Source organism: Lontra canadensis, unplaced genomic scaffold, assembly GCF_010015895.1.
Source record: "Lontra canadensis isolate GAN:19392208 unplaced genomic scaffold, GSC_riverotter_1.0 scaffold125, whole genome shotgun sequence".
In the NCBI taxonomy this organism is placed as follows: domain Eukaryota; kingdom Metazoa; phylum Chordata; class Mammalia; order Carnivora; family Mustelidae; genus Lontra; species Lontra canadensis.
Window position 1 is genome coordinate 5,464,288 of NW_022631119.1, and position 18,699 is coordinate 5,482,986.

General features: G+C 57.6%; 1 protein-coding gene across 3 annotated transcripts in view; it reads right to left on the reverse strand.

Annotated features, from left to right (window-relative positions):
- Window positions 1–3,255: 3,255 nt before the first annotated feature.
- The window catches only part of AKT2 (AKT serine/threonine kinase 2), a 47,752-nt gene continuing 32,308 nt past the window's right edge, over window positions 3,256–18,699 (reverse strand). For 2 of the 3 annotated variants that reach the window (XM_032841964.1, XM_032841965.1), the window contains 9 exons: window positions 12,983–13,136; window positions 12,420–12,551; window positions 10,558–10,623; window positions 9,446–9,514; window positions 8,513–8,635; window positions 7,204–7,332; window positions 6,801–7,015; window positions 6,058–6,160; window positions 3,256–4,958 (listed from right to left, as the gene is read on the reverse strand). In XM_032841964.1, coding sequence (XP_032697855.1) covers window positions 4,704–4,958; window positions 6,058–6,160; window positions 6,801–7,015; window positions 7,204–7,332; window positions 8,513–8,635; window positions 9,446–9,514; window positions 10,558–10,623; window positions 12,420–12,551; window positions 12,983–13,136 — 1,246 coding nt within the window. In that variant the 3' untranslated portion in view covers window positions 3,256–4,703. Of the gene's footprint in view, window positions 4,959–6,057; window positions 6,161–6,254; window positions 6,343–6,800; window positions 7,016–7,203; window positions 7,333–8,512; window positions 8,636–9,445; window positions 9,515–10,557; window positions 10,624–12,419; window positions 12,552–12,982; window positions 13,137–18,699 lie in introns of all 3 variants that reach the window. The other variant, XM_032841966.1, reaches the window with a different exon arrangement.

The window sequence follows — 18,699 nt, forward strand, 5'->3', positions numbered from 1 at the left end:
GCAAAGGGAGGGGAGAATATTCCAAGGGGTGGGAGTGGCGTGAGCAAAGACACGAGCTAGGAAAGGGATTGCTGTTTTCAGGCACTGGGAGGTCAGCAAGGCTGTTAAAGTGAGCAGAGGAATGTGAGACGCCAAACCAATGACTTTCTGTTACACTTAGAGTAACACCCGAACTCCTTACCTTGGCCACAAGGTCCCTTCGGCCCACTGTTACCTCTCTAACCCCATTTCCTTCTGTTCTTCCCCTCTCTCGTTCCCTTTGACACACCCTGGCCTCTTTCCATTCCCCCAAACACATCCAGCACCTGCTGGCCTCAGGGCCTTTGTGTTTGCTGTTCCCTTTGCTTCAACACTTGATCAAACGTAGATACCTACATTTTCAGAGTATCTCTATACAAGATACTAACCTCAAAGGGAAAGAAGTAACTTTACAGTGGCGACACCTGACAGACACTGTAAGCAAGGGTTGGAAGTCCTCACCAGTCACGGGACAGAATCTGATGTGCCTCTTTGACAGGAGGCAGGGAGAAGGGCACAGCATTTCTCAGACTTCCTATCAAAGGTAGCTTGACTAGAACCATGAGGAAACGTCAGGCCACAAACCTTAACTAAGGGACATTCTGTGAAATAAGTACCTTGTAGGCTTCAGACAACCGAATGCAACAGGAGTCATCAGCCAAGTGACTGTTCCCTCGTGTACAAGGACAGGAGTGGGACCAATAGTCAAATTTGATAAGGATCTGCGAGGAGAGGGTTGTTTCAGTATTTGCCTCCTGACCCGGAAAACTAACTGTGGTCATGCAAGACAATGTTCTCGCTTCAGGTAGGATATGGGAACACGGGGAGAAGGAGGGAGTGCACAGGAAGTGCCACAGGAACCCATGTGAAGGGTCGATGAGAACACTTTGTATTTTAGGGTTAAATTTTAAAGTAGGTTTACGGAAAGCTGCAAAGAGAGAAGAGAGTTCCCCTACAACCCAAACCTACTTTCCCCTGTAACATCCCAGTATAGTACATTTGTCACAACCATGGACCAACTGGGACAGCACCCTCATCACCTGTAAAGGGCACTTCCTGCCAACAGGAGTTACAGGGTTGACACTGACCTTTATCACCTCACATAACGGGTCAGGTTTCTTCACAGAAAAGTTGCTTCCCCCCTTCTTATACTGTCTCCTTCGGGAGGAAGTCACTTTGCAGCCCAAACGTAAGGGGGGGTGCGCCCCCTCCCTGGAGGCACAGCATCTACAGAAACCACCTGGAAGTCCGTTCAGATCCGTCTGTTCCCACCACTTACCGTCGACCTCCGTGCGAACTCACTGATCATGATCTCTGCATATAAGCCAGTGCTATCCTATTTCTTTTGCTGCTCCAAGTTCTCTCAGCCCAGCGGGAGCACTTTCCACCGGCCCCCGAGTCCCTTCTCATGCCCCCCCCCCCATCGAGGAGGCTCTGTCTTGCCAGCTTCTGAGCGGGTCTTCACTTCAGGGCACTACACGGCGGCGCTCTGCGCCTAGGATCGTGTTTAGTACTGTTCTTTTTGGAAGTTTTCTGCTCCAAGCCTCCACGTGCAATTATTTTAAAAATAAAGGTAAGAATATGTGAATCAGCACACTCTGGAAAGCTAACAGACACGTATTAAATTCCAGCCACCCTGGAACGCAGGTGACAAAGCACGGGAAAGCTGCATCATTATAGTTCATGCCGGCACCGTCAGGAGAACCAAAAAACCTGCAGAGCGAGTCAATTCTTGTCCACTGGGGGTGGCTGGATCAGTTGAGGGACCTCTGCATCATGTTGGCGAGGAGGTTCCCGAAATATAGGAAGAGATCTTGGAGGCTCTCATTTTTATCAGTGACCAAAACACCGCATTAATGTCCGTCTCCGGGCAGGACGCCAGAAAGATGCGGCAGATGCAGTCCAGACACTTGGCATTAACTGGGAGGCAAGCCGCGCCGAACCCAAACCAAACCAAACGGAAGGGAAAGAGCCTTTTTTCTGATGCTCCATGCACCTTCACAGGGAGGAAACGAGCGAGCACCAGGGGGAGCGCTGGGGACCTGGGATCCGGGCGCATCTCCACGTCGCTGGCTCCCTCAGCTCCAGCGTTGCTCACGTTATTACACAACACACACAGTTTTCCACAAGCACAACAAAAGACAAACTCACCTCCTCAAAACTAGTTTCCAGTTGATAAAATTTTATTATTAAAATGCTCCCACCTGAAGGTCCCTTCGGGAGAAGTTCTACAGAAGGAAGCACCACTACGGCCAGGGAGCTACGTTTGCCAGAGGGAAGCGGAGTGTCAGCCTGTGGGCCCCGCACCGGGGACCCGGGGGCCGCAAGGGGACCCAGCGGGCTGAGGTAGACTCAGGATGCCCCCCACCAGAGAGCAAGAGGGGTGACATCCACCCCAGGGGCTTCAACTGGAGAGAAAACGAAAAGGCTTTTCTTTAGAAGCTTCTCTGCTACTGGTCTTACGACCGCCAGGACATCCTTTTGTTATTAAATAAATAATAAAGTCGATGTGAAGTGAGAAAAAGCCACGCGTTCCCTGGGTCTTGGCTGCAGCGAACGCAGATTCCTAGAACACTGAAGGACTCTTCTGCTACCCTCACTCAGGGTCTCTGAGACCACGTCTGTGAAGCCCCAACCCTTCCGGAAAGTCTGACGTTCAATTCACCAGGGCCACGCCCACCCTGGTCCCCAGATACGGGCAGAATAAGCTAAGCACAGGAACCCCAGGGTAAAGGGGGCAGCCGTCAGGACCCCAGCCTGTGAGGGCTGTAACCAGAAATGCCCCCAGCTGACAGCCATCGCGACTCCAGTTCACACACCAAGGACTGTGCTGGAATTTGGGGGCCTTAAGGCTCCCTGGTATAACCTAAGTGGGGAGAAGAGGATATGCAGGCAGTGCCCAGCACCAGGGCCCAAGGGCCCCCGCAGAGAACCCACTCCCTCACGCTTGCTTCCAGGGCTCAGTGGTGCCTCGAGCACCCTCCTCGTTCAGAGCCACCAACCCGACCACCCCACCCTCGTGCTCCCCCTTTCCACTCAGGCAGCTTCTGAAGACCTGGTCTCCAGGTCTCGGCCTGCCACACCCGCATGCCCCAGGAAGTGTCTCAAGTCCCTCAGCAGCTCCCGCCGCAGGGGCGCCCAACCCGATGGCCAGAGGACAAGTGTGGCTCCAGGTGCCCAGGACCCGGGAGCGGGTCAGCCGGGGCCAGGCTCCGAAGGCAAGGAAGGGCCCAGGGCGGTGGGCCCCGGTCTGAAACGAGTGTCTTTATTGCTTGTACCGTACAAATGGGAGGAATGGGGAAGGCCAGTGGGGAGGACAGAGAATTGTCAGATAAATGACATACACACACAGAAAGGAAAAAGACCCCCCACCCACCCAAACCAACCCTCACCCCACCCTAGGATGTCTCTCTCTGAACTACCTAGTACAGGAGGTGGGGCAAGGAGATCAAAGCCACTGCTAAATTCCACACACCCAGAGATGTTAGGGGGGAGGGAGGCTGGGTAGCAAATGGACCCCAGGTGTGGCTCCCCCACCAGGCCAGCACCCCTCCCCTATGGGATGAAATGCTAGGGCTGAGGACAGGGCCCAAGCATGCACACACACACACACACACACACACACACACACACGCACGCACTCAAGGCCGGGACACGCTTGCCCTCACACGCACATACCGAACACACATGCACACACACCCCCATGTGCACCCAAGTCCCAGATGCATGGGGCCATCCAGACACAGGCTGACGCACGCACACACGAGCCCACAGCAGTGACACACATTCACCTTAAGGCTGCAGAACGTGGGGCCCAGGGAGGGGAGGGAGGGAGGGGCTCTGGAGCCTCCCATGCTCAGAGGCCGTCCCCCCAGTACGTACCAGAGAACCCCACTCCCACCCCCTCTTTGACCCTAGTCCACGGGGCCCAATACTGTCTTGGTGTGAGATGTGTAACAGCTGGAGCTGGCACCCTCCACCCCCGGCAGCCAGAAGGGGGTGATCCCAGCCCCCATCCTTGGCAAGGGCTGGGGCAGGGCCCGGGGCCCAGCAGGAGTTAAGGCCAGCCGGAAGGAAGCCCTGGTAAGGCACAGGACTGGGTGGTGGGGAGGCTCATCCCTAAATGTCCCTCCCTCCTCATCCACAGGGTCAGGAGAGCAGCTTGGGAAGCTGGGGAAGTCAGGGCAAGGAGGCAGTGCCCATCCCCGGGGCCTTCCTCGTGCCCCCTGGGGTAGACTGGGCCCCATCTACAGGAGGGATTCCCAAACCCCCAACCCCACAGTTTCCAAAGGACCCTCCCGCCTGTCCCTGGACATTATTGCTTTGCTGCCCCTGTGGGGGAAGGGGCCGGACCGCCCGCACCAGGCCGCGCTGAGCCCAACAGCACCAGGGCACTGTCCGCAGGGCGTTGTGTCCCACGAGGTGTCCCATAGGAAGGCAGCCTCTGACCGGGGCAGCGGCGCAGGGACAGGTTGGCTGCAGGCATCTGGCCAGAAATCCGGGCAGGACCCGCAGCTCCACGTGGTGCCCTATGCTGGGGCTTGTGTTGATTAAAAACCGGAATCTCTCCAACTGCCCGAAGCCCTGGTCCTGGGGCGGCCAGTGGAGTCTCCCAAATCCTGGTCTGGGCACCAAGGTGAGGACAGGACAGGATCCTGGAGGCAGGGCCACCAGGACCGCCGAGGTCAGTTTGGCAGAGGGCTGAAAAAACTGGAAATGGGGGTGAGCAGGTGAGGGATGGGGATGCAAACAAAAAAAGGCAAAATAAAAAGTTTAAAAACAAAGAGACAAGCCCCCAGGGCGGTGATGGCAGCCGGTCGAGTGTCCTGCAGCAGCGTCAGCGGCGGTGGGCGGCTCTGCTCACTCGCGGATGCTGGCCGAGTAGGAGAACTGGGGAAAGTGGGTCCGCTGGTCCAGTTCGAGGGAGCCCAGGCTGTCATCTGTGGGGAGCAGGTGGAGGTGGATTGGGAAGAACCAGCCTGTGGAGGACCCAGCACCCCAAGTGCACTCCTGGGGGTGGGCAAGGGGGCCCGGCCTCAGGAAGGAATACGGGTAGCATGAACCCCCGACTGGCAGGCCATCCGCAAGAACAGGACAGGGAAGACCTAGCGACTCCCCCTAACAGAGGTCCCCCCACACCAGAGCCTGGGCCCACAGGCCCCACAGGTTGCTCCCTCTGCCAACTTCACTCTCCCCTCTGGCGCCCCACTCTGGTCTAGCCCAGACCCCCCCGCCCCCGCACCAGCTGCCCCTGCCGCCCTGCCAGTCCAGCCTCCATGCAGAGCCAGAGGAACTCTGTAAAGCCCAGAGGCAGCCCTGCCCCTTCTTGCACCAAACCTTTCCTGCCTCCCCACACAGCAAGTCCCTGCTCCTCCCAGAAGCCCCCAAGATCCTCTTGCTCTGGCCCCCGCCCCCCTCCAACCCCCAGACGCGCTGGCCTCTGCAACACTCCCACTCCTGGACTCCATTCCCTCATGCCATTCCTTCTGCTCAGCTGCCACGTCTCCTCCTCCAGGAAGCCACCTGCCCTGACTCGCAGGCCAAGTCAGGCATTTCCTCTGGGTCCCCCAGTCCCTGGCCTCCTACACCTTAGACCTGAACACTCTGGGCTGTCGCCCCCACCTGGCCCGAAGCTCCCTCAAGGCAGGGCCAGGGTTGTCTCAGTCACTGGAGGATCCCCAGCACAGCCCAGCAATGGCTGAGTGACAGCAAGAACTCAAACAGGAGCAGAGGCAATGCACCAATCAGGCCCCAAAGACCTGGGCAATTTGAAAAGACAGCTGTGACTGTGCCATCCTGGCCCTGATGGCTTCCTGTGTGCCACCCGAGCTCCGGAACGTGCCGTGGCTGATGGCTCCCGGTGACCCTCACTGGGTCCAAAGGTGCCGAGCCCAGTGGCAGAAAGCCCTGTGAGCAAATTGCAGCCAAACTGCCCGGACATGGCGCGGGGCCCATGAGCTTCCTCCCCGGAACAGGTCAAGGGCAGGCCCCATCCCTGCACACCCAGCCAGGCCCCGCAAGGGAGGGCCAGACACTCACAGCGGTCCGGGGGCGTGATTGTGATGGACTGGGCGGTAAACTCATCGTCAAAGTACCTCGTGTCAACCTCAGAGGTGACCTGAGGTTTGAAGGGTGGCAGAAGCTGTGGAGGAAAGGAGCCCAGACTCAGGACCCTGGGGTCAGGAGACCTGGCCAAGGCCACCCTTGAGCGGGAGCCGGCGAATGGCAGGGCTCACCTTCTTCTGCACCACGTCCTGCCAGCTGACGCTGACGAAGAACCTGTGCTCCATGACCTCCCTGGCGTCGCTGGGCCCCCCGCCGAGCCTGGGCAGAGACGGCCATGAGCACCCGCCTCCCGGGCCCTCGGCTTCTGCGAGAGAGGCTTTCGGTGCAGGCCCTGAACAACTTTAATGGATCTGTCCCGGCCACAGACCACATGGCAGAGGAGGAAACCATGGCTTGGGGGTGGGGGTGGGGGCTCACGGGCCCAAGGTCAGAGCCAGGGAGCCTGCAACCTGGTCTCCGAGTCCAGAAGAGGAGCCAGGAGGGCGGGCTTGGCCACCCTCAGCCAGGCTCGGGGCTGCCCTGTCTCTGAGCGTCCCCCAAGAACAAGACAGCGCGGGCATAGCACTAAGGACAAGCCTGGCCCCAAGAGCGTCCTCTCTAGGGGCCTGCATCAGGGACGATACGCAGGCATGCGCCCGTGACTCAGCCCCCTTCAGGCCGAGGGGACAGTGGCAGCAGGTGGCCCTGGGCTGGGCAGGACAGACTCCAGCCCTCACCTCTGCTTGGGGTCCTTCTTAAGCAGCCCAGCAAGCAAGGACTTGGCCTCGGGGCTGAGCGTGCGTGGGAAGCGGATCTCTTCCATGAGGATGAGCTCGAAGAGGCGCTCGTGGTCCTGGTTGTAGAAGGGCAGGCGGCCACACATCATCTCGTACATGACCACGCCCAGCCCCCACCAGTCCACCGCGCGGCCGTAGTCGTTGTCCTCCAGCACCTGGGCAGGGAGGGGCAATGAGGGGCCAGGTCCATGGCCCTGGGGCCACTGGGCTCACAGGGACCCAAGGGGGGCCGTCCAAGGAAAGGGAACCTGTCCTCACAGGGTCTGAGCTAGGGAAACCACACAGGTCTGAGGGCCCCTCCTCCCTCGGCCTCACCCGCCCGGGGACCTCCAGCCCCAGGCACCTCAGGTGCCAGGTACTCGGGCGTCCCACAGAAGGTTTTCATGGTGGCCCCGTCACTGATGCCTTCTTTGCATAAGCCGAAGTCCGTGATCTTGATGTGGCCATCTTTGTCCAGCATGAGGTTTTCCAGCTGCAGGAAAAGGAAAAGTCAACATATCAGGGTCATGTCTTCCCAAAGCTTTGCATCCCCCGGAACCCCACAGGCCCCAGGAAGGCTCTGGCCTGGGGTGATAGCTGTCATGGCCGGGGCTCCAGACTGACCACGGGGCATACCCCCAGCAAAACGTTAAGCCCTTGCGGCTCAGAGGGAGTCCACGCCCAGGGCAGCTGGAAAAAAAGCCAAGGTAGAGAAAGATGGGAGACAGGCCCTGCCTACCTACAGCCCCCACCATGGGCTACAGCTTCCCGGACTGGCATGTGAGCAACACTAGCTTTCTTCCTGCATCTTTTTTTTTTTTTAAAGTAAGCTCTAGGCCCAATATGGGGCTTAAACTCCCGACCCCAAGATCAGGAGACGCATGCTCTGCCCACTGAGCCAGCCAGATGTCCTTCTTCCTCCACTTTTAACTAAACTTAACACAAATGGGCAATTTAACGGGCCTGTGTGGAAGCTCCACCAGGTCAAGAGACCATCCCAGACCCCAGAACCGGCCCCCCACGTACCCCTTCCTTGTTATGAACCATCCTCGCAACTGAAGACAAACTCTAGTCCTCCGCTCTTCTTCATAGTTTCCCCACCTAAGGACGCCCCTGTAACATGTGGTCTCCTGGCTTCCACTCCACACGAGCCTGGGAGGTGCACGTGCATGGCCGCGGGGCCGCAGTTCACTCGGTACCGGCTGTGCAGAGCCTTCCAGCCAGTCCCGGACAGCGGACCATGGGGCTGCTTCCAACCTGGGGCTGCGGTGAACTGTGTGCCAGCAGCGTGTGTGTACCCAGGCTCTGAGGGGGACACAGGGACATGCTCCGGACGTGCACAACCCCAGGGCGGAATGGCTGGCTCACAGGGCATGCGGATAGTCGGCGCTGGTGGATTCTGCCGAACCATCTCCTACGGTGCTTGGATGAATACGCCCGCCCCTCCCCAGCCCCCCACTCCCTGCATGGAGGTGTGTGTTCACCAGGGGTCCCAAAGGGCCCCCAGAGCCGCTGAGGCAGGCGGGTCGGCATCCCACGGCAAGGTGGACTCGGGAACACGAAGGTAGATAGACCCTCCACAGAGGAGGAGGTCCGGGGCTGAGGGCCTGGGGCCAGCCTCCCTGGTGTGAGCTCCGCAGGTGCCATGGGCCTGGAGACAGGTGCACGCTCACCTTGATGTCACGGTATACCACGTCCCTCGAGTGCAGATACTCGAGGGCAGAGACGATCTCTGCGCCGTAGAAGCGAGCCCGCTCCTCCGTGAAGACGCGCTCCCGGGACAGGTGGAAAAACAGCTGCAGCAGGGAGGAGGGGCAGGAGGTCATACGTTGGCCCAGAGGAGCGAAACCCAGGATGCTGCCCACTGGCCCCCAACCTCCAGCCCAGTGCCATGGCGACACCTACTCCCCGAAACTGCAAGTGACAGCAGGAGGAACCAAGTGAGAGATGGTGAGCAGGGACGAGCTCACCATGAGGAAAACACGGAGCGGGGCATGAAGAGCGAAGGACAGTCAAGAAGCATCAAGGGGAGAGTCAGGAGGGACAGAGTGAGGGGATGGGGAAACGGGGCAGTGGGCAAGAACGCGCAGGAACACAAGTCACTAGCAAGGGACAATAAGCCATGAGAACAATGGGACAGATGAAGCCCACTGTCAGGAGCCAGCGGGTGACACCTGTGCGCAGGGAGAAGGCTATGAGGGATGAGGAGCAGGTGACAGCCCAGTAAGACGAGTGGCGGCCTCTTCCCAGCAGGAGAGCACGGACCGGCCTGCGTGACCCCCTCCCCACACATTTTCCTTGCCACCTTACAGGATGCAGTCCAGAGCACGCTGGCCACCCACCCCACAGCCCTCCACACCTCTCAGCACCTGCGTGTGCACCCTACCCCCAACTCACTAGCTGGATGAACTTGGGCAAGCCACTTAACCTCTCTGGGCCTCAGTTTCCCCGTCTGTGAAATGGAGGTGATAATGTCTGCCTCAAGGGTTGGGCGGTGACATCCAGCAAGGTCCCTGCCACCCCCACTGTCTCACTCATGGCTCCCCTCCCCTGCCCTGACGCTTGGGAAGGAGACATGGGAGGTTGGCGGGGGGCCTGCTGCTCACCTCACCACCATTGGCGTACTCCATCACGAAACACAAGCGGTCATGGGTCTGGAAGGCGTACTTCAGGGCCTGTGGGGCAGGAAGACAGCGGAGAGGGAGGTGGGAAGGAGGTAGGCTCTCTGCTGATTCCGCATGCACACCTCCCCACCAACCCTTGTAGCCGGGGCTCAAACTTCAGCTTTGCCTTGGGGTACATGAGTGAGCTTTTGGCCCTGAGAGCAGGGAAAGGGCTACTGGGCTGAAGGATGCTGTCTTCAGCCTTCAACAAAACTTCTGAGAGGCGCAGCCAGGGAGACATTCAGTTCTGAGCAACCGAGAACTGTTTCACCTCTCTCCACAGTCAGGTGTGTTGCATGCACACGCGCACACACAGGTTTGCTGGCTGGGAGTCAGCAGTGGCTTGAGAGCCAACCCCAAAGATAAGGATGCACAAGTGATCTGCCCAATAAACAGCAGCTCTCACTATGCTCTAAGGAGCCCTACAGAAAGTTCCTCAAAGAACCCGAGTGACCCCTCTGCTCGTGACAAGTCTTCTATTCTCTCTCTGCTACATCAAAGTACCTCATAGAATTTCATTTGAACAAGTGCCATGGCTTAAAACGACACCTGGACAGCAGCTAAGCTAAGGAAATGACCCATCTCATAAGCCATCTTCCACCTGGTCCATTTAACTGATGGCTGCTGGCCTTGATGGAGACTGTAGCCCACAGAGGTGTCTCCTCAGACTAAGCTGACAGCAGCACAAGAATACATCTCCTTCTAGGACTATATTTAAACAAAGAAACAAAAAAACAATGTTCCCACTCTGACCAGCTGGGCTAAAAGCCTCTAACTCATGAACAGCAGCTCTCCTGGAACCATCTTGTAATGTGGTATCATCAGTCAGCCGAAACACTGCTATGAAGCCACCATCTGTGAAGAAGCTGCCAAACCTGGGGTTTGGTTCAGGCCATTTGGGGAGCCCAACACCATCTGGCCCTGGCCACCTGGCTGACACGAAATCCATGCTTCAAGGTGGCAGGGTTGGGCTCTTTTCCTGAGCCCCATTGGAAGCAGGTCTCTCATGGCACACAGGGAGGCCAGGCCCTGACTGAGAGGGAAGCAGCACTCACGGTGAGGAACGGGTGTCTGGTGTTCTGTAGGACCCGGCTCTCTGTGACCGTGTGGGCGACTTCATCCTGCAGACAGAGGCTGGGTGAGGGGCTGGCGGGCAACACACACCTGCCCCCGGCCCCAGCTCAGGGATGGGGGTGCAGTATTTCGGGGAAATGCACTTCCATTCCTAGCCGCTCCACAGAGAAAGGCAGAGTACCATCTGCAAACTAGAATGAAATTACGGCCCCACTTGGCTCAGTGGGTTAAGCGTCTGACTCTTGGTTTCGGCTCAGATCATGACCTCACGGGCTGTGAGACGGAGACTGAGCCCCTGTGGGGCTTTGTCCTCAGTCTGCTTGAAGATTCTCTTCCTCTGCCCCTCCCCCCACTCCTGCTTTCTCTCTCAAATAAATAAATATATCTTTTTAAAAAAAAGAAGAAAGAAAAATGCCCCAGACAAGGCCCATCAGTGGTTCACTTTCAAAGCGACGAGGGAAGAAGTCGATGGGGACTTTATGACAGAGGGCTCAAGCTGTCACCTGCGGAACCCACCGGGCAAGTTTAGCGTCTCTAAGGAGGGAGAAGCCGTCCCTGTAAGATCCTGAAGGTGACCCCGCAGGCAATGGGAATCACCCCTGCAAGTGTTGCTGCTGAACAAAGAAGAGCTGATCGGGGCTCTACCCGGGCGAGCAGCAGTTCCTGGTGCATCCCCACACTGGCGGCATCATGTGGCCCAGGAACTTGGAGAAATGCAAATTCTCAGGCCCCTCCCAGACCCACCGAATCAGACACATAGGGGTGGGCCTGGCACAGGCTTCACAGGCCCTGCAGGCCACTTGAATACGGGCTCAAGTGTGGTATCTGCTGAAAATCCTATACCGCCTGTAGCACGGGGGACACCGGCTCTTCCCGGGGCTGAGTCCATCCCCAGGGGACACGCGATGATGATGTCTGACGACATTCTTGACGGTCACAACTTGGTGCTAGTGGCTCTAGGGGCAAAGGCCAGGGTGCAGCTACTCCTCCTGCGTGCACCGAACAGCCCCGCTGTAGAGAACGATCTGGCCCTGAAGACCGACAGTGCTGAGGCTGAGGAAGCCTGACTCGGGGGGACAGGCAGCTTTGCTGGAGGAGACCACAGCTCCATTAAAGGCTTCAAAAATCTTTAGCTGTTAAAGATCTGAATCTAAGTATATATGGGTTTGGGGCGCCTGGGGAGCTCAGTTAGTGAAGCAGCTGCCTTTGGCTCAGGTCCTGATCCCCGGGTTCTGGGATCGAGCCCCGCATCGGGCTTCCTGTTCAGCGGGGAGCCTGCTTCTCCCTCTCCCTCTGCCCCCCAACCCCCAGCTTGTGTGCTCGCTTGCTCTCTTGCTCGCTCGCGCTCTCTCTCAAAAATAAATAAATAAAACCTTAAAGTATCTATGGGTGAAATTATACGATGTCTAGAACGTGCCTTAAGATACTCCAGGGCAAACAAAGGGGGAGGCAGACTAATGAAACAAGATGGGCCAGACACTGACAACCACTGAAGGTGGATATCAGCTACATGGGAATCCACTGTACTTTTCTCTTAAACACTTGGTGTATGTCAGGAACTTTCCCTTTTAAAAACTTTAAAGGGAGAGAAAGAGGAACAGAATTCCATTCTGGTCCAGCCTCGTAGGGAGAGTCCCTGAGCCATGCCGCCTGCCGCAGGGCCTCCAACCAGCCCATTCTGTGGCCAGAAGACCTGCCTTCAGGCCCTGACAGCGCCCACTGGGTGAGGCCTAGTCAGACACTCCACCCTAGTCCCCGGGGCGCCCGGAGGGCAGGGTGAGGTGGGCCTCAGGCTCCCTGAAGGTGCAGGTGGCCAGCCAGCAGCAGCCCCGGGGGCACCCACCTTGGCGATGATAACTTCCTTCCGCAGGATCTTCATGGCATAGTACCGGCCGCTGGCCTTCTCTCGCACCAGAATCACTTTGCCAAAGGTGCCCTTGCCCAGAAGTTTGAGATAGTCGAAGTCATTCATGGTCTGCCCAGGAGAGGGAGAGAGTGGGGCAGTCAGTGCTTGGCACATGGCCCACGGGAGGACATTTTAACAAAGAGAAAAGAAAAATCAAAGGACACTGTTGCCAAAAGGCTTGGGCATAAGCAGGAAGGGAGGCTCTGGGCAGCAACTCTTTGTTCTGAAGTGGCCTTCAGACCGGGGCTCTCCCAGGCAGGGGGCCCCGGGGAGGGTCCAACATGGGGGCAGACAGGTCTCTGAGGATGCGGCTGCCCCTCCCTCCAGGGTCAAAGAGCAGCCCTGGGGAACCTACACCCGTGCATCAGCCATCCCACGGGCAGTCCCGGAGGGTCCCAGCCGCGTCCCTATGCGCTCTGTAGGAAACCAAGGGCGGCAGGGCCAGTGTTGGTGGGGGGAGGGGTGCTCCCAGACAGGCTGCCTGCCCCTGCAGCACTTACCACCTTGGCCCGGGCCTTGCTAACTGCCACTTCCATCTCCTCAGCCGCAGAAGGGTCGCTGGGGGAGCCACACTTATAGTCCATGGGGTCCTCACCTGGGCCCCGCTGCTTGAGGCTGTTGGCGACCATCTGAATGGCTCGCATCCACTCTTCCCTGCAAGGGACAGGTCACAAGAGCCATGAGTCCCAGGGAGCCTGGGCAGGAAGGACTGAGCCCTACCCCCTCCAATGGGAGCAAATGACCCAACACCTTTGAGCATTCTGGCAAGATCTGTCTGAGCTGGGGGGGAGCCAACCGGACAGGACTGACATTTTGCAGATCCTCTGGCTGCAGTGGGTAAAGAGAGGGCAAGAGTGGAACGAGGACAGAGACTGTATCTATGTGCCAGGAGAGGCCTGGCCTGAGGGCCACCTGAAGTGAACAGTAATTCAATGACCAAAGAAGGGAGACCACCTTTCTTCACAGCCCCTTGAAAATAAACCACCACCCTGAGCCACAGCACTCCTCGGGACTCCTCCAGAACAAATGACAAGCGCGATGATTTGTAAAAGCAAACCAAGAGTAAAAGGAAGAATTCATCAGCCAAAGAAAGCCGAAGATCTTATACAGCAAGATTCCCCAGAGGGAGCTGTCTGCCAGGAGGACTCAGGGACAGAGGTTCCTAGTGGGGCAGAGACGTGAAGCAGAAGGTGGCAGACAGGGAAGCAGGTCCCAGCCAAAAGGAGCTTGTTTAAGAATAAACTATTTCTGTCACTCACGATTTAGAACTTGCTTGGAAATAGCTTTCTTTTGATACTTGCAAACTGTTCTGTCTCTAGAAAGGGAAAAGCGATCTAGGAGGAAGAAGTAAAAGCAACCAGAGGCCACAAAAAAGAAAGTAGGAGGCTGAACGATACTCCATTTTCCATGCCCCTCCCAGGTTTGACTCACCACACAGTTTTAGGCTGCTCGACCCACTATGGACTCAGCTTAAGTCTATGAAACAGCCCCGTGAACGGTGAGAAAAATAAAATGCACAATAAGAATAAGAAAATTCAAAGAGCCCAAGCGGGCAACTTTCCAAATCACAGCAGTTTAGATAAACCTCAGTGAGACTGGCCAGTCAGCCTCGCTTCTTTGAGAATCAGCCCCGCCCCAGGCAGGAGGTGAAACTGTGCTCGCACTCCCGAGGCACGGAGGCCCCCGGCCAAGGTCACGCAGGGAGCAAGTGGCCTAAGGAGCCGGGGCTACCCTGGGGGGCTGCACTCAGCCTCCAGCTCCTCACACCCTGAGGGGCACTACGGCCACTCCGTGCCACCCAGCAGTCCCACGCGCACCTCGCCTCGCGTTCTGACACTACTGGAATCCGGGGGCACCTCACAGTTGGTGGCCTATCTCAATTGAACTGGGTATCGCGTTTGCATGGTATTAGAGAAAACAATGGTGTGCCTCCAGGTGATGGCATCTTGGATCTCCCTGGGCGCCGGGAGGTGCGGGGAATGTGTGTGAAGCTTCTATGTAAGGAACACTGGGCAGCTCAGAGGATCTAGACGCAGACCTGGACGGCCTGAGACACCTTAAGGGAAAAAAGAACGTGTGGAACAGAGCGGCGTGTCACGCTGCTGGAGTAAGAATAAGAGCAATGCACACGCAGGCATGTGTGCTTACCCCAGCGCGGACCCCTCTGGAAGGGCAAGCTTGACACGGAGCCCTGGCTGCCTCCAGGGAGGGGATCTGGGAGCCAGGGGCAAGGGGGAGTCTAATTCCACTGTCCCCCCAACACAAACACTCCTAGAGCACACTTGTCCCTCCTTCTGTGTTACAGATGGGGAAACTGAGGCACAGACTGGTGGGGAAAAAAAGCAAAACGAAAACCCCACCATTCAAGAGAAGCAGAGTGGGTGTTCCAAGCCTGGTGGCTGGAATCACAGAGGGCCCGTGACCTTCCAGAGCCAAGGGCAGGGCTGCTCTTGCTCCGCTCCATGGCTCGCTGAGCCGGGCAGTCACTGCCACCAGAGGCCCCAGCTCACATCTGGAAGCTCCAGGTCTCAAAGTGGCCTGCTCACAGGAGACGCTGCTTCATAAGACAGATGTACAAATGCTGCCAATACTGACGCTGGTGCTGGCACACCGGCCCTTCCCAGGCTGAGTCCAGGGGCCCCATAACCCATGTATGTCAGGCCCACGAGGGCAGGGATTTTGTCTGTCTGTGGTATAACGCGACACCCGAGTGGACACTCAGTAGGTACCTGGGGAACAAGCAAGCAAGGAGGCCAAAGTTCAAGTGGCCCCAGACCTGGTGCACACACAGGCCCAGTACACACACAGCTGACACCGAGGCCTGGCACACACGCAGGCAGGGCAGGACTGGGCTCTTCCCTCTCTGAGCCAAAGCCTCAGGCTGCCATTTCTCAACTTGTTTTAACCCATGACCTCTTTGGGACACAGTACAGTATAAATCCCTACCCCCACATTCCTGTTCCTATTTTTCAGTAACGGGCGGGGTGAGCACATCCCATGAGAGGCTTTACCGGATCGCCATTGTCCTCCTAGAGATTTTTATGCTGACTTCAGGTGTAAGACCATAGACTGAAGACAAAACAAATCACTTGGGCACCAGGGTGGCCCAGTTAGTTAGGCATCTGACTCTTTAGCCCAGGTCTTGATCTCAGGGTTGGGAGTTCAAGCCCTGCACTGGGCTCCATGTTGGACACGGAGCCTACTTTAAAAAAGAAAGAACAAACAAGAAAAGAAAAGGAAAAAAAAACTCACCAATCTCCTAAGAGACATCAAAAAGAACAGAATACCTATGTATCTGACGTATATGCACCCAGAGGGGCTGTCACACGAAAAAGCAAGTTAAAGCCTAGGACGCAGAGTGTGCCGTCAGCTCTGTTTATAAGGGAGAGGAACACAGTCGTCAACAGAAGCCTGGATGAATAAATGACGGCTTGTCCACACCACGGGAGCGCCAGCAGCAGCTTGAAGGGGCCTCTCTGGGCCGCAAAGCTGGCACTGAGGAGTCATGCGGGCTGGGGCTCAAGCAGCAGCTCTGCCCCGAGGACAAGCTCTCCCCTCCCTGGCAGACCAGGGACACCGTGGCACAGGTGAGCTGCTGTGTAGGGAGCACGGTACTCAGGAAGGGTTTGACTCCAGGAAGGTATTCAAGACGCCGGGCAAGGACTGGACCTAAGCCCTCCACCTTGGCTCACGCTGCCCAGGTTCCCCAGGAGCCAAGGAACCCACAAACATGTAGGAGATTGTTCAGGGGTAACAGGGGCTCTCCCACCGCCAGACAAGCCCCCTCTCCTGTTCCAACTGGACCAAGACTACAAGGTTGCAGCACAGAATTCCAGAGAAAAAGCAAGGGCCTCTGTCCAGGCTACTCCTTAAGGGTTTGCAACACGGTGTCTGGGGCAGAGGGGAGCTCCCACCCAGAGCTGGGGCTGCTGTGCCTTCCCGCCCTCAAAGGAGAGCCCCTGGGGGGCCACCCTCCTTCCCCAGAGACATGATGAGAAAACTAAGGGCTCCACAGATACCAGCCCCTTCCACACTCAATGACACTGGAGAGAGGGGGGCATTTCTGATTGGAAACTGAGACACACAGAGGTCGAATCACTTGTGGGGGTCACCCACACAACGGTGCCAAAGCTGAGACTCACAGTGGGCCCTTGCACTCCTTCTGGCACCATGCTGCTGTTCCCTGATGAGAGTAACAGCTCCCTTCCCAGATGCGGCCCGGGGGCTGAAGCAGGGAGGCTCAGGGAGAAGGCACACAGTGCCGTGGAGCCCGGGCATGGGGGGGCGCAGAAAGCTGTCCGTTGGGAGTTCTGGCCCCGGCCACCATTTCGAGAGGGCCTTCCCCACCAGAGCAAGGGGAACACCACCGGCTTGCAGAGCGCACTGAAGCCAGAAGCTGCGCGGGTGCTCTACGCGCCTCAGCTTGGGAGTCTGCCCACAGCCCTCCCAAGCAGGCACTGCCACTCAGCTCGCTCTACAGATGAGGAGACCGGGGCCCAGGGATGCAAGCAGGTGCCCATGACAGAGCCAGCCAGCGAGAGCTGCAGGCCCCAAGCCCACCAGCCCCCACCGCACTCAAAACACTTTCCCCATTGACGGAGTACTTTCAGGGACCATCTCATCCCTCCTGTGGGCTGTGGAGCCACCGGAGGCTCACTGGGAGGAGCCACATTCCCCCGGGCAGCACTAGGCCAAGTGCAGACCAGCCTGGGAGCAGGGAGCTGGGCCCAGAGCTCAAGTGCACTGCAGATGGGCCCTGGGGCCCTGAGGGACCTGACCTCGCTTCTCAGGCCTCCATCTGCCTTCCATGCACCAGGACATGACACACGGGCTGAAAAGCACACTCTGGAGCCAATGGCCTGGCGTGAATCCGAGGTCTGCCCCTTCCTGGTGGTGATGCCAGGCCATCTGACTTTCCTGTGCCTCAGTTGGCTGACATGGAGAGCCGGGACGAGGGTCGTACGAAATGAGGAGGAGACACAGAGTGCTTCGGGCAATGCCTGGCATGGAGCAAGTACCTCAGAAGGGGCCATGGGGCACCCAGCCAGCTGGCAAACACTTCCCGAGCGCCCTCGGGGTGCCAGGCCTGTGTTCTGGCACTGAGGGTGCAGCCGGGAAGCCTGGGGTGTCTGCAGAAGGCCCGCAGGCGCCTGCATGGCTGGGGTGACAGACAGAGATGAACAGAGGAGACGAGGAGAGGAGGGAGGACGGGCCCAGAACACGCCAGGCTCCGTGTGGCACTGGGTTAGGGATGGATGTGTTCAACTGAATGGCCCAGGAAGCTGTAACGGGTCCATGCAAAGGGTGACGGGATCTGATTTCTGTGTTCTGTCTGCAGCTGCGGTGGGGTGCGGGTCAGGAGCAGGGAGAGGAAGCATCAGGAGACTATAGCCGTCCTCCAGGCAAAGGGTGCCAGGTGGCCCAGGGGACGGAGGAGAGACAAGGCACCAGCAAGCACGATTCTATGCAGGCAGCCTGGGCCGACTGCTTCCTTGGGAGAAAACTAAGGGCTCCACAGACAGGAGCCCCTTCCACACTCAACAACACTGGACACAGCAGGAACATTTCTGATTGGAAACTGAGGCACAAAGAGGTGTGTGCTCCCACCGCAGCCAAGGGCCCGAGCTCCACTGTGCGAGTGACACAGTGGGGCCGCTACTGCGGCCTGAGGTAGTGTCTGGCATGTTTAAGGAATTACAAGGAGACCAGTGTGGCTACAGTGAAGAAACTAGCCATAGAAAATGATTCTGCAGAGGAGACCAGATCACAGAGCACTGGGCAGAATATGGCATGAAGTGGGGCCCTTGGGTGGCTCAGTCTGTTAAGCGGCCAACTCTTGATCTCAGCTCAGGTCATGATCTCAGGGTCCTGAGTTTGAGCCCTGCACTGGGCTCCATGCTGGGTGTGGACCCTACTTAAAAAAAAAAAAAAAAAAAATGGTGCCTGGGTGGCTCAGTCGGTTGAGCATCTGACTTTTGATCTCAGCTCAGGTCATGATCTCAGCTCACGGTCGTGGGATGGAGCCCTACACCGGGGTCCACGCTCAGCGCAGAGTCTGTCCCTGTCCTTCTGCTCCTCCCCCCACCTGCACGCTTTCTCCCTGCTCCCTCAAGTAAGTAAAATCTTAAAAAAAAATAAAAAGAATACGCATAAACTCTGGAGTTTACTCCCAGTGGAAGTAAAGCCACTCAGAGTTCTCAGCAGAGAAATGTCACGG